Genomic DNA, 14,121 nt, shown 5'->3' with positions numbered 1-14,121 from the left:
TAATTTCATTTGTTTCTTTTTTAGCTGCAATTTTTCCGCTTTTTTTCCCCGTTCCTTTTGCTTAGCCTCAAACTCAGCCGTGATCTGTAACCTCTTTTCCTCAAACTGAACTCTTATTTCTTTTAATTTTTCTTCAGTCTTAGCTCTGTGCTGCAACTTCCATTGTTCAAAATCTAGCTTTCTTTGCCTGACCTTGGCCTCATATTTTTCTCTTTCTAATTCTAGCCGCTTCATTCTTTCCTCAATATCTAGCTGTTTTATTCTGAATTCATGTTCTTGTTGTGCTAATTCCAATTTTCTGAGATCTGATAAATCTCCTCTAGAGGACTCTTCCTCTTGCGCTGAGGAAAATCTTTCCTCTCCCCCACTAGACTCTTTGTCTGAACTGGCTGCCATCTCAGCAGATCTCAGTTCAATTTCAGTTTTCTTACTGCGAGTTAAGAGCATATTTTTCACAAAAAAAGGCTGTTTTATTTCCAAGCCTCTGTTTAAATCACTTTTTTCCTTTCTGTGCTAAGGTCTAATATTTAGTTGCATTGTACACCAGCTGGCCTAGCTGTGAGCTGGTAACTGTAACTGCACTTCTTTGGCGTCTTCTGCCCCTTACACTGGGCCCCTTGCCAACTAAGGTTACTTTATATTTCTGCCTTTGGCTCAACTTTAAATTTTAATACAGCTCTACCCACACTTAGGTTCTGCTGATTAAAATGGAGATCCCTCAGCTTTGCTGCCCTTGGTCTGTGTCCCCAGAGTTTCCCTAACTCTAGACATGCTGACCAAAACACCACAGCCTCTGCTTTGGGCCACTCTCCCTCACAAAATGGACACCACAGAGCTCCTATCTCAGTTCTCCCACACTGAAGCTCAAGCGCCTCTCCACTAGATTTGCTCCCCTTGAGTCAAATCCTAGAGAGTTACCCACGCTCTCCACTTCAGGTGACCCTAACTGAAATCTCTTGCTCTGGTCACTTTGGCCAAGGCTTTACTGGACACTCGTATCCCAACTGCTGGACACTAGTTTTATTGTGACAGCCTCCTCACACGTCACACAGGAGCTGCCACGTCACTCTCACACACACACTATATTCACGCTGCCACCAACCATACACTCAACTGACTCCTCAGGCAATTGTATGGATTTTAAAATAAAAACTTGTGTTTATTGGTAATAACAAAAGAAATGGTAAATCACTATAATAATTAAAATAAAAGGCAATCAGTATAATAAAGTATCCCCACCACACACACACACACTCAAACCTTCACTCTCTATATAGCACAGTACTACACAACATGTACAAGCCTTAACTCCCCAAGTCCCTAACAAGACCCTATCAAGTCCCTATCTCAAACCCTATGACTCACACCTCATTCACTCCCCCTTAAACACCTTAGCTCCACCCTCTTATGTCCCACCTCCCATCACGCTATTGTCAGATGACACGCAGCCACAGTAATGACGGGCAGATGATGTCACCACTACCGTAACAGTGGGTATTTAAACTGAGGTTATCTGCAAATTTTAAGACATGTTTGAATCAAAAATACAAACATCAAAACACCGGAGCTCATAATCTAGAAAGAACACTTTCTAAGAATAAAATGACAAAAAGCAAAAAACCTTATGATTTTCAATGAAGACATGCAAAAGCATTTAAACTTTAAAAATAAATATATACAAAGTCAAAAGCATTATTTGGTTCTAAACGGGCTGTTAACATGTAGAATATGCTGTTCTCACCCAGCCGTATGTAAAATCCATTGCTGGCTGTCACTGCCACATGGTGATCTTTCCTCTTTTCTAAGGAATTTCACACTGCATCAGTTCCATCATCTGTTTTTGTAGTCCATGAAAACAAATTATGTGGTTCTGTGTTCCTTTCTGATAGCTCTCTCTCTCTCTCTCTCTCTCTCTGTGTGTGTGTGTGTGTGTGTGTGTGTGTGAGAGAGAGAGAGAGAGAGAGAGAGAAGTGCTTCATCTCTCAGCAAAACAACCTCTTCCCAAGGGATATACATAAGAGCATAATCCATTTAGTATAGTCCTAGGTTATTCAGAGTAGCAATTAGTCAGTTTTACCAAGCCAATAAATCAGAGTTCCGTGGTAAATACAAAGCCATAAATCCATCCAGCAGCATTTCCTCCCTCTTCTCCTGTCAACCCACAACCCTCAAGATTGAGTATGCTGGAACTGTTGGAATTATCTTCCTCTTCAGCCAATTTTTGATTAGCTTCTTCAGCATTTTGTTTCCACAGCTGTTCTCATTCAGCCCTACTAGCTTATTCCTCTTACAGCTGTATTATATCATAAAATTTACAGACCTTTCCTACTGTTTCCATTCTTACAAACACTTACAATCATATAAAAACTGTATTAACAATTCTTCAGTTTAAACAAATACCTAACATGACTGTGGCACTTTCCACATTCCATGCATTGATAGGGTTTATCACCAGTGTGAGTTCTTTGATGTGGCTTGAGTTGATCACTCTGTCTGAAGCTCTTTCAACATTCCATCCATTTCTATGGTTTTTCCCCAGTGTGACTTCTCTGATGTGAACTTAGACCACTGCTGTGACTGAAGCTCTTCCCACATTCCATGCATTTATATGGTTTCTCCCCAGTGTGAGTACTTTGATGGAAATTCAGGGAACTGCTGTGACTGAAGCTCTTCCCACATTCCATGCATTTATATGGTTTCTCCCCAGTGTGAATTCTTAGATGTGAAATCAAGTGACTGCGTTGACTGAAGTCCTTCCCACATTCCATGCATGTATATGGTTTCTCCCCAGTGTGAGTTCTTTGATGTAAACTCAGATTACAACTGTGACTGAAGCTCTTTCTACATTCCATGCATTTATATGGTTTCTCCCCAGTGTGAGTACTTTGATGTCTACTCAGGTTACTACTGTAACTGAAGCTCTTTCCACATTCTATGCATTTATATGGTTTCTCCCCAGTGTGAGTTCTTTGATGGGAACTCAGGTCACCGCTCTGACTGAAGCTCTTTCCACATTTCATGCATTTATATGGTTTCTCCCCAGTGTGAGTTCTTTGATGGGAACTCAGGGCACTGCTGTGACTGAAGCTCTTTTCACATTCCATGCATTTATATGGTTTCTCCCCAGTGTGAGTTCTTTGATGGGAACTCAGGTCACCGCTCTGACTGAAGCTCTTTCCACATTTCATGCATTTATATGGTTTCTCCCCAGTGTGAGTTCTTTGATGTGAACTCAGGGAACTGCTGAGACTGAAGCTCTTTCCACATTCCATGCATTTATATGGTTTCTCCCCAGTGTGAGTTCTTTGATGGGAACTCAGGTGACTGCTCCGACTGAAACTCTTCCCACATTTTATGCATTTATATGGTTTCTCCCCAGTGTGAGTTCTTAGATGTGAACTCAGGTGACTGCTCCGACTGAAGCTCTTTCCACATTCCATGCATTTATATGGTTTCTCCCCAGTGTGAGTTCGTTGATGGGAACTCAGGGCACTGCTGTGACTGAAGCTCTTACCACATTCCATGCATTTATATGGTTTCTCCCCAGTGTGAGTTCTTTGATGGGAACTCAAGGCACTGCTGTGACTGAAGCTCTTCCCACATTTCATGCATTTATATGGTTTCTCCCCAGTGTGAGTTCTTTGATGTGAACTCAGGTGACTGCTGTGACTGAAGCTCTTCCCACATTCCATGCATTTATATGGTTTCTCCCCAGTGTGAGTTCTTTGATGGGAACTCAGGGCACTGCTCTGACTGAAGCTCTTCCCACATTCCATGCATTTATATGGTTTCTCCCCAGTGTGAGTTCTTTGATGGGAACTCAGATTACAACTATGACTGAAGCTCTTTCCACATTCCATGCATCTATATGGTTTGTCCCCAGTGTGAGTTCTTTGATGTGAACTCAGGTTACTGCTCTGACTGAAGCTCTTCCCACATTCCATGCATTTATATGGTTTCTCCCCAGTATGAGTTCTTTGATGTCTACTGAGGTGACATGCATTTATTTGGTTTTTCCCCTGTGTGTGTTCTTTCATGTGACATCCATTCCTGCCTAGTTGGATGTTCAATTCTCTGTTTTCCCCCTTGTTTATATCTTTCTGCACCTGATGCCCCAGGTGTTCCTGGGCAATTGTTCTTCTCCTGTTCATCATCTGGTAGATAAGAAAAAGAAGAGAAACAACCACTTCAGAAAGCTGCAGGGATAAGGAGAAACACATTCTGCCTCTGACTGAGTCACAGAGGAGGAAGGAAATACAGGCAAAAAGGTGAGGGAGGAGAAACAGGGTGGGCGTGAGGCTGGACCTGAGGGTGTTCCTTTGGCCTTGAGGTGGGAGGGGCACTTCACTAAAAAACCTTTTGGGGGGAGGAGTCATGAAGGAAAATTTGCCACACCCAAAAAGTACCTGAAACGTGTATTTGGTAGAGGCAGACATGCAGCCCTACCTTAATTATTAGCTCAAAATTCGATTCTGAAACATCTATTTTCATTTTAGTATTTATCCCTTTAAAATGCCTTTTAATGAAAATTTCAGGTTACGTAGCAATCATACAAGTTGGTCACAACTGAAAAAAGTTTGGGAAACACTGTTCTAGATGCATCTTAAGGAGACTTTTTTTTAATAGAAGAAGGAGGAAAGATATTATTACTATATAGACTACGATAAGGAGGAATAAATGTTACAAAAATTAAAAGATTTTAAAAAGAAAAATTTTGCTTCCTTAAATGATTTTGGGAAGATCCGATGACTTTGGTCAAATTTTCTCATGTAAAATGAAAACTGTACTGAAGACCAGTTTTAATTCTCTTTTTTAATCCTCCCCGATAACTGTTGTGAATTTTCCAGAAAATTAGAAAGGGAATTTCTCAATGTTTATTAAAGAGAAAATATATATTTGAATTAAATGATTGGTTAGCAAAAATGAACACCAAGGGGGGGGACAGTGTTGGAAAAGGAACAGTTAATGTCGATGAATGAGATGCAGCTCGATTATTGGACTGGAGAATGGGTAAAGAGTAACGAGTGGGCAATATAGGGAACGGACAAAGTCTGCAGAGATTCTCCTTCATCTGGAGAAGAGAAAGGACAGGTCCATGAACGAGGTGGGATGTAGCATTTATAAGATCCTCTTATGGGTAGAGAATCATGAGGCATTCCTGAAAACAGGAGAGCAAGCAGAGATGGTCAGAGAAATAAGTACTGAGTTAATAGTTTACTAGAACTGCAGAGATAGAAGGGAAGGGAATGCCCAACCTCTGGCTCTGGAGTGAGAGATCTAAACCAAGTTGGGTGAGAGGAAAAAATTATTTGATAAACCAGATTGGTCAGAATAAAAACCCAATATTTATACATTGAAATGGAGAAGGTATCTGACCAGAATGAAATTAAATACAGTGGTGCCTCGCTTAGCAATGTTAATTTGTTCTGAAAAATTTGTTGCTAAGTGAAAACATCGCTAAGCGAAACAGGGTTTCCTATTGAAATGCATTGAAAACCGGACAATCCATTCCAAAAGGAACGGATTGCCGTCCTTAAGCGAAAATCACCATACGAAACATCGCTAAGCAAAACGCGGTTCCCCAATTGAAATGCATTGAAAACTATTCAATGCATCTCAATCGGGGGGGGGGGGAATACAACAAATTAAAAAAGAGTCAGAACAAAATTAAATTTGTTTAACAAAGGGTTTATTAAGTGCACTTTATGATTTCAAACATATGAAACATTAAACTTTAACTTTATAATAACGGGAAAACATTTAAAAAACAGCAAACATAAGGCTGTTTAAACCATCGTTAACCAAAACAGGGGACCCAAAAAATTAATTGCTTTGCGAAGCATGGTCCCAACTATCGCTAAGCGAAAATCGCCCATAGGGACCATCGCTAAACGAAGCGCAAAAACACTCCAAAAAGTCATCGCTAATCGATTTCATCTCTAAACTGAGCAGTCGTTAAAGCAAAAAGCGTGCTGCTTATATACCGCCCTATAGCGCTTCAAGCATTCTCTGGGTAGTTTACAATTTAATAATGCAGGCTACACATTGCCCCCCCAGCAAGCTGGGTACTCGGAAGGATAGAAGGCTGAGGCAACCTTGAGCCGGCTACCTGGGATTTGAACCCCAGGTCGTGAGAACAGTTTTAGCTGCAGTACAGAGGTTTAACCACTGTGCCACGAGGCTCTTCTGTATTAAGTGAGGCACCACTGTATTAAGAATTCTGAATGCTGCACATTCTCTTCCAGGTGGGGTCAAGTTATCAGTCCTTGCCTCCTGCCATCAAGGGCAGGGTAAGAAGACCCAGTGAGTTCAGCAATGGGGAGGGGAGGAAGCCAGGGCCCCAGATCCTGCCTCTCGCATCCTTTGAGGAAGAGGTTTTGGCAAGCTTGAAACAAAAACCAGCATGCAGTCAGGAAGACAGCAGTGGGTTGTGGAAAACAAAAAGGAACACAAACTCTGCAAAAGACATGGAAGAAGATGAGACAAAAGGCCAAGAAAGGACTGATGGAACGTATGGCCAGCAATAAGAAGGGAAATAACAAAAGCTTCCTTAAATACGTTATAAGCAGGAAACTTGCCTCTGGATGGGGAGGGAGGGAAAGGGGGATTCGGAGAGGGCAGATTCTGCTGCCCGAACGGCCCTTCTTGAAGAAGGATTTCAAGGAGATCCAAGTTCTTCTCCTCGAGCCACACATGTCACCTGGAGGTCTCTGGGGGCCTGGAAATGGTTCCACAGAGACTCAAAGTACGAAGGAGCCATTTTTCCAGCAGTAGATGCCTCAGAAAATTAACTATAAAGACATTCCCACCTCAGCTGAATTTGTATAGAAGACTTCAGGAGCCATAGATCTCTTGGAGAAGGTCACTACGGAGGGACAAGCAAAAATTACAGGCTGAAGTAGTTTCCCTGAAGAACATGGTTTTGCAAGAAAGGTTAGCCACTGATAGGACGCTCCTGCATCGTGGTGGGCTGTGTGCCTAATATAAATCAAAGACAGAACCAGAACACCTCAAAAGGACTAGCATGGGATCATGATGTGTTAGCAGAGTTGAATTGTGAGGATATTTTATTTTATTTTATAATTTGATTTTTACCCCGCCCCTCTAGACCATGTCTACTCGGGATAAAAGAGTTGAATTCAGGTTCATGGGATTGGTCTTGGATAACTTCATGAATGCTGGATTTCTCCACCCTATGATACGTTGGAATTGGAATTGTGATTCTTATTATTTGGGGGTTATTTGTATGTGTTCTATCTAGACTTTTGCCTTTGTGTGTTGCTTTTTGTTCATCTCCAAGCCCAGGAATGGCTATACAAAGAGAAGCAGATTTAAATTTAGCGTTGTTTCAACTGTCAGAATTTCAAAAGTGGGCAGTGATACCTGGATATGGCCAAAAGTAGTTTTATTCCTGGTCTTGAAGTACAAAATCTTACTCTACATGTTATTTCCTATAAAAACTCTCTCTTGACTTTTGTATTAAGTCAGAGGCTTATATACTACACACCTTCCAGCCCCTCACCTTCCAACTAGCAGGGGGCCCATTTAGGAATGCTGCCCGGATGCCAAACACAAGACAGAACCATGGAATCATGGAAAAGTGAAGTTGGAAGGGGCCCATGAGGCCATCAAGTCCAACCCCCTGCTCAAGGCAGGAATAGAGTCCAAGCAGATCTGCCAGGTGAGGATCTAAGTTTTTCTTGAATGCCTCCAGGGTTGGAGCACTCCAAAATAGTCGAAACATAAAAGCCAGCAGGGAGATGGAAGCTGAAGTCCGTAGATCTGGCCCTGCTTGGTAACCTAAATATATCATTAAGACAAGGAACTTGGAATACACTTTGTTCCAGATAGTGTGGGGGGAATCCTACAGGAACGTCATCAAGGGGAGGTGGGCAGACCCCAACTATCTATAAGGGACCCACTTGTTTGTTTTCTGCACGTTTATACCCAGGAGGCCAAAAACCCTCACCTGGAGAGACCTTTTTGTTTTCCAGAAATCTCAAGGAGGACATCCGTGGGGCGAGCTCTCTGGCCTGGATGCAGAAGATCCCGTTTTCCCCTCAGGAAGTAGGAAGTCAGGTCCTGAAGGAAGACCAGCAGCTGAAAGGGGAAATCATAATAAGGGTTGAAAATATTCTCCCTTCTGCAGTCCGGGACAGACTCCCAATTCAGAAAAGGGGAACTGGGAAGCCCAGAGAGACGATGTCCTCGAATTTAAAAAAGAAAAGAAACCGTTTCAACTCATGGCCTCCCATAGCAGTTGGAGTTCCCCTTTTTTATTTTAATTTTTTTCCCCTCCTCTCTCCTGGATTCCCTCCTTGAAGAGCCATGGAAGGAAAACCTCCTGAACCGTCCCATTGCAGGTGAAATCTCGGGTTTCGCAGAGAAAGAATCCGGGGCGTGTTGTTGTTTTGCCTCTTGAGGAGAAATTCCGTGAGAGAAGCTCCCTTTGGGTGTGTGTGTGTGTGTGTGTGCGTGTGTGTGTGATCACTATTTATATCCCTTTGTTCTTCATCTGTCATCAAAACAACCTCTTCCAAAGGCTCAACCTGCGTCTTACTCTGAGGAGACCTTCCCCCCCCCCCCCCGACTTTCTCCTGAATCCTGGAGGCCTCGGTAGCTGTGGGGGAAAGAAAAGGAAGGAGAGGAAGGAACGAGGCTCTCCCCCCTGCCCTCCCCCACACACATGGGGTTCCCCAAAAAGTCCAGACCCCCCTCCTTCTGAAAAAGTGTGGAAAGGGGGGGTTAAGGCTGTGATTCCCTAGGTGGGAAGCGGGGGGGGGGCTTGGCAGGAGGAAGAGGAGGAAGAGGAAGGTGAGGGGGGGACAGAGAGAGAGAGAGAGAAGCAGAAGGCGGGGGGGACAGAAAAGGGGGGCAGAGGCAGAGAAAGTGGGGGGTCAAAGGAGGAGGGTCCACCCGGGGGGGGGAGGAAAGAGGAAACTTCGGGGTGGGGGGGTTGGATATGGAAGGGCTTGGCTGGAAGGGGAGGTCTTGAGTCGGCCACGGAGGCTGATCTCTCCAAGTAGATGATGATGACAAAGATGATGAAGACCAGGAGGGAGAATCTGGCAGAGTTTGGATAAATCCCCGACCTCCCCCCTCCGTCTCCCCCCCCCCAAGATCCCTAATAAGGAGAATCCCCCCCCTCCGGGCAATATTTTGCAAACCACAACAACGCCCCCCCATGGCTCACCTCCTTGCAGGTCCCGAGGCGGGAAACTCCAGAGGAGACCCCTTCGGCACGCGCCTTCCCCGGAGACCATAGAGACGGGAGGAGACAGACGGGGGGCCTCCCACCGCTTCCGCTTCCGGTTTGGAGAAAGGCGGAAAAAAGGAAGAGGAGCTCCTTCTCTTTCGTAGCTCTAGGTTCCCCCTCCCCCAAAAGGGTTTCTCATGAATGAAAGGAGGGAGGGGGGGAACATGCAGAAACGTCTGGGGGTGGGGGTGGGGGTGAGGAAGAGATGGTCCCCCCCCCCCGAATCCCCGAACTTCTTCTCAGGGGGAGAGAAATTGACTCTCTAGAAGGAGGAGCCCCGAGGAGTGGCGCGTCTCTCTTCCCCTTTCGTAGCTCTAGGTTCCCCCCCTCTTCCCTCTCCTCCCAGTAGAAGGTCACGTGATCTCCCCCTCCCGCCCCCCCACAGCCCCTCCCCCCTCCCCTTGTTCTCCGAACTTGGGAACTCTTGGGCTCCTTGGCTTTTTCTCCTTTAAACACAAGGAGGACCCCCCCCTTTTGCCCCCCCCCCCGGAGCGCAGGACCTTCTTCTTCTTCTTCTAAGGATCCCTTTTAGTGTAAAAAGAAAGGTGTCTGTGTGTGTGTCTGTGTGTGTGTCTGTGTCTGTGTGTCTGTGTGTGTGTATTTTTAAAAAATTGTTTGCTTTTTTCCACCTCCGCAAAAGGATGAGAATATTTGGAGGTTTGGCTAGTGTGCCTCTGTTGTGTGTCTTCCTTCCTTCCTTCCTTCCTTCCTTCCTTCCTTTCCATAAGGGGACCAAAGGCAGCTGGCAAAACTTGAAGAGAAATTTAAAAAAACATTATTCTTAATAATAATATTTCGCCTTGTCTTCAGCCAGAAACAGGAAAGCATTGGTGAAACTGGGAAAGGAGGGTGGAAGGAGGATGATTGTTGGGCAGGGGGGGTGCAAAGCTTTGACCAACACACATGCAGACACACACAGAGAGACATACACACACACACACACACACACCCCTTGCCAGACACAGGGCAGCCCAGGAAAGCTTGGGGCAGGAAGAGCCCCCCCCATTTTGGGGAGGGGGCTGAGCTTTGGGGCTCCCGATGCTGCCGCCAGAGACACACCGGAGGAGGACGAGGAAATGATGGGTAGGAAAGAGGAGGAGGAGATGATGGGAAGGGAGGACGAGGAGGAGATGATGAGGCATCACCACCCCCACCCCGCCTTAAGCCGGGGCACCTTTGGCGAGGGTCGCCAGGGGAGTGGGGGGTGTTTATAGGGCAGGTGCAGTGGGCAGGGGAGCCCGGATGGGGGGTGGGGGAAGGGCAGGGTTGGGGAGAAGGGGAGCCCCAGAGGTATCACCCCCTTTGGTTTTAAATGGGACTGGGGAAAGGGGGCAGAACAACGAGGGACCCCCAGGCTAGAGGGGGACCCTCGTCCTCTCTGAACAAGGATCCATTCCATGCCACGATTCATGAAGCCTAACGTTATCGACATTGATGGTGGTGGTGATGATGATGATGTAACCAAGTCTCTCTGATTGTTGTCCCACAGACTCCAGAGACATTGATGTTGGTGGTGATGATTAACCAAGTATCGCCGATTGTCCTCCCACAGACTCCAGAGACCTGGGTTCAAATTCTCATCTCAAACCCCCCAATTGACGTGGTTGTAGATCCGGAGTAATAATCCAGCCACAGGTTTATTATTTGAGGGTGCCTTTGTGGGTCTGACTCCCCTCACCGCACACGCCCGAGATTGTGAGCTCGGCTTGTATAATCATCTTAAAATGGCAGGGCTGGAAGCGACCCTCTGGATGATGGAGCCCAAACCACCCCCTGTCGAGGAGGCACAGTGGGGGAATTGAACTCGCAACCTCTGGCTCCGCAGCCACAGACCCAAAGGACTCAGCTGTGCATCCATTCCGGCTTTCTGGGTGTATTGAAATGATCTGATTCTCCCCTTTCGTTTTTGGCCGGGCTCCCCAAAGAAAGGGACAACGGCCGGGAGGGGTCTGAAATGGACAAAAAACCCTCACACTCCCTTAATGTTATTGTTGCATTTTTTATATAGTGGTTGTTAATGGCTGTTACGTTTGTGAAAGGTTGTTAGGTTGAGCTTCCCTTTTCTTTAATAAAACACCAGCAGACGCTTGATCAGATAACTTGTTGTCATTTATTATTTCACCCAGCGGGGTTTCAACCATAACATGTTTATTTAACTGAGTCTCTTGTTCTAGCAACGGCTCTTGCAAGGGTAACAAAAAGCTCTCTTCTGGAACGTTGCCCAAAGTCTGGTCCCACGGACCGGCGCAAACTCTTCCCTGACCCTCGGTTCCCGAACCTGGGCCAAGCGGACTCACAAGCGGGAGGGTCTCTTCATCTCCCATCCACCCCCAGGACGGGTCTCCCTCTCCGGTCCGGTCACCCCAAGGTCCAGGCAACGCCCCATCTTCCTCAGTTCTTCTAAATGCCATTCTCGACGGGCCTCTTGCTCCTTGGCAATAGCTCCTCTCTGTTCCCTAATCTTCCTTCGCCATTCCCGTGTCTCCGACTCACCCCAATACGACGGTTTGTGAGGTAACCCTTTCTTCCTTCTCTTCTCGGCTTCAATTTTAGGCACCCGGACTTGTTCCCACTTTCCCGTCCACGAGTCCTGTAACCAAATCCATTCCCAACCTCCCGGGAGGAGGTCTCGTTCTCCCTTGACTTCTCCCGGCCCCCCTTCCTCCAGTACCTCATGGACCTCTTTCCTTCCCGCCAATTCTTCCTTATAAGGCTTAGTTCTTTTTAACCCTTTCCATCTCTCTTCTAGTTCTCGGGTGTCCACTGCTTTTGACACCCTTTCCCCTCCAGCTTTGCCTCTTCTAAATCTCGAGTATCGGAGCCTTGATCCCTTTTACGACTCGGGGTAGTTGCTGGGCTAGTCTGGGTTTGTCTGGAAGTCTTTATGAGAGACGGCTCCACCAGAAAGACCCGATACTTCTGGTCTTTCCCTTCACAAGGTTGCGGTTCACTTCTGGACCCCCGATGATCCCGTGGCCTCCCAAAGCTCTCCTCTCTTTATTCGCAGCCGACTCAGGTCTGGGAAAGGGTTTTAAGCCCTTTTGATTCATCCAGATGTTTTGTGACGGTTGGTGGCTGCCTTTTCCTCCTGACCCTTCCTCACAGTGTCTTTGTTATGGGGCAAGTCACCTCTGACTTATGGGGACCCTACAGACAGGTGACCTCCAAAAATGCTCTCTCTGTCCTCAACAGCCCCGCTCAGCTCTGGCAGGCTGGAGCCTCTGCTTGACTCCCTTTAAAGGAGTCCCTCCATCTCCTGTGTGACCTTCCTCTTTTCCTGCGGCCTTCAGCTTTTCCCAGCATTAGGGTCTTTTCCAGATAATTCATTAATCCTCATTAATGTGCCCAAATAAGGCCAACAAATATCACTGCCTTGCCCCGCTATTGTGAGAGACGTTGTAATCCTGTTTTAAATTACAAAATATCACTTCCAGGCAATGACGTCCTCCTGTTCTTATTTTCCCCAGCTGCTTGGAGTGGGAGCACCGGGGGGGGGGGGAGGCAGGAGTTTGAATGCCCTCCACTAAGCCTAATGCCAAGGGAGGCTCAAAGAGAAAGAACAATAAAGCCGGCCTTCTCGGCAGTGGCCCGTCGCCTCTGGAACAATCTCTCCCCTCCCCAAATTGGTCTGGCTCCCTCACTGGGTATTTTTAAGAGCCAACATAAGACGTGGCTCTTTAGGCAGTCCTTCCCTCTTGTCAAAACCTATTATATGTGCTATCTTCAATTGTGTTGATGTTGTTTTATTTTATTATTTTTGAATGCTGTTGTTTTTATTGTTGTTGTTTAGTTGTTAAGTCGTATCCGAATCTTCGTGACTCCATGGACCAGAGCACGCCTAATGTCTTCCACTGCCTCCTGGAGTTGGGTCAAATTCACGTTGGTTGCTTCAATGACGCTGTCCAGCCATCTTGTCCTCTGTCGCCCCCTTCTCCTCTTGCCTTATGTGTGTTGTTAGTTGCCCAGAATAGACTTCGGTCTTGATGGGTGGGATATTAGAAACAAACAAACAAACAAACAATATCTAGCCAAAATTCCCTCTCCAAAGGGAGCTTGGAGCCATGAATGAAATTTTTATCAAATCATAGATATTGTGGAGAAACCATGCCAGAGATTCCTTTCCAGCCTGGGAGTCTCATCTTTCAGCACTATCTCTAGTTTAGCCTTGCCAACTTCTGCTCAGTATTAACAAAAGTTAACTGGGTCGTCACAGCTGTTGTTGTTGAACTACCTCTGTTGCCCACTAGTTGCCCTTCCCCATCACCCTGAGAAAGATCCACTCCCTACAGCTATAGCCACCCTTAATTCCCGAGGAGGATGACTAATATTAATAAATCCTGCTGATATAGCCAGCTAAATACTATTTAATTAAAATGCTGGCTAATAGAAGTAGAGTTTCCAAATCCCTCAAGGTGCTAGTCCCCCTCTATTCGGCACGGGTGAGGCCTCGCCTTGAGGATTGTGTCCACTTCTGGACCCACTTCAGGAGGGATGCCTACAAATGGGAACAAGTTCAGAGGAGGGCGATGAGGATGATAGGAGGGACTGGAAACCAAGCCTTAGGGGGAAAGGCTGAAAGAACTGGGCCTGTTTAGCCTTGAGAAAAGAGGACTGAGGGATGATATGATAGCATTTTTCAAATGTTTGAAAGGCTGTCCTACAGAGGAGGGGCAGGATCTGTTCTCGATCCTCCCAAGGTGCAGGAGATACTTCTTAACTGTTAGAGAAGTACAGTACAACAATGGAATCTGTGACCTCGGGAGTTGGTGAGTGCCCGGACCCTGGAAGCGACAGCGTCCGCAATCTCTTATCTTCCCAGTTCTCTCCAGGGGGAGAATCCTGGCGGTCAGGCTCCAAAAAAAGAA

General features: G+C 46.2%; 2 protein-coding genes and 1 long non-coding RNA gene across 4 annotated transcripts in view; 1 reads left to right on the top strand and 2 right to left on the bottom strand.

Annotated features, from left to right (window-relative positions):
- Positions 1-14,121, bottom strand: part of LOC144587199 (uncharacterized) — a 263,842-nt gene that overhangs the window by 70,597 nt on the left and 179,124 nt on the right. The window contains exon 1 of one of the 2 annotated variants that reach the window (XM_078386969.1): positions 7,970-8,062. The exons of the other annotated variant lie outside the window; for it this stretch is intronic. The gene's annotated coding sequence lies outside the window, so the exon portion shown is untranslated. Of the gene's footprint in view, positions 1-7,969; positions 8,063-14,121 lie in introns of those variants that run through there. 2 annotated transcript variants of the gene reach the window in all.
- The window catches only part of LOC144587304 (uncharacterized), a 28,059-nt gene continuing 15,067 nt past the window's right edge, over positions 1,130-14,121 (bottom strand). The window contains exon 3 of the mRNA XM_078387381.1: positions 1,130-3,984. Coding sequence (XP_078243507.1) covers positions 2,523-3,984 — 1,462 coding nt within the window. The 3' untranslated portion in view covers positions 1,130-2,522. The remainder of the gene's footprint in view (positions 3,985-14,121) is intronic.
- Positions 4,136-13,065, top strand: LOC144587322 (uncharacterized). The gene is made up of 3 exons (XR_013542477.1): positions 4,136-4,268; positions 6,246-8,363; positions 10,746-13,065. It is a non-coding gene; the product is annotated as an uncharacterized LOC144587322 (long non-coding RNA).

Source organism: Pogona vitticeps, chromosome 2 (genome assembly GCF_051106095.1).
Source record: "Pogona vitticeps strain Pit_001003342236 chromosome 2, PviZW2.1, whole genome shotgun sequence".
In the NCBI taxonomy this organism is placed as follows: domain Eukaryota; kingdom Metazoa; phylum Chordata; class Lepidosauria; order Squamata; family Agamidae; genus Pogona; species Pogona vitticeps.
The sequence above is the reverse complement of the archived record's forward strand: the minus strand, read 5'-3'. Positions and strand labels throughout refer to the sequence as shown.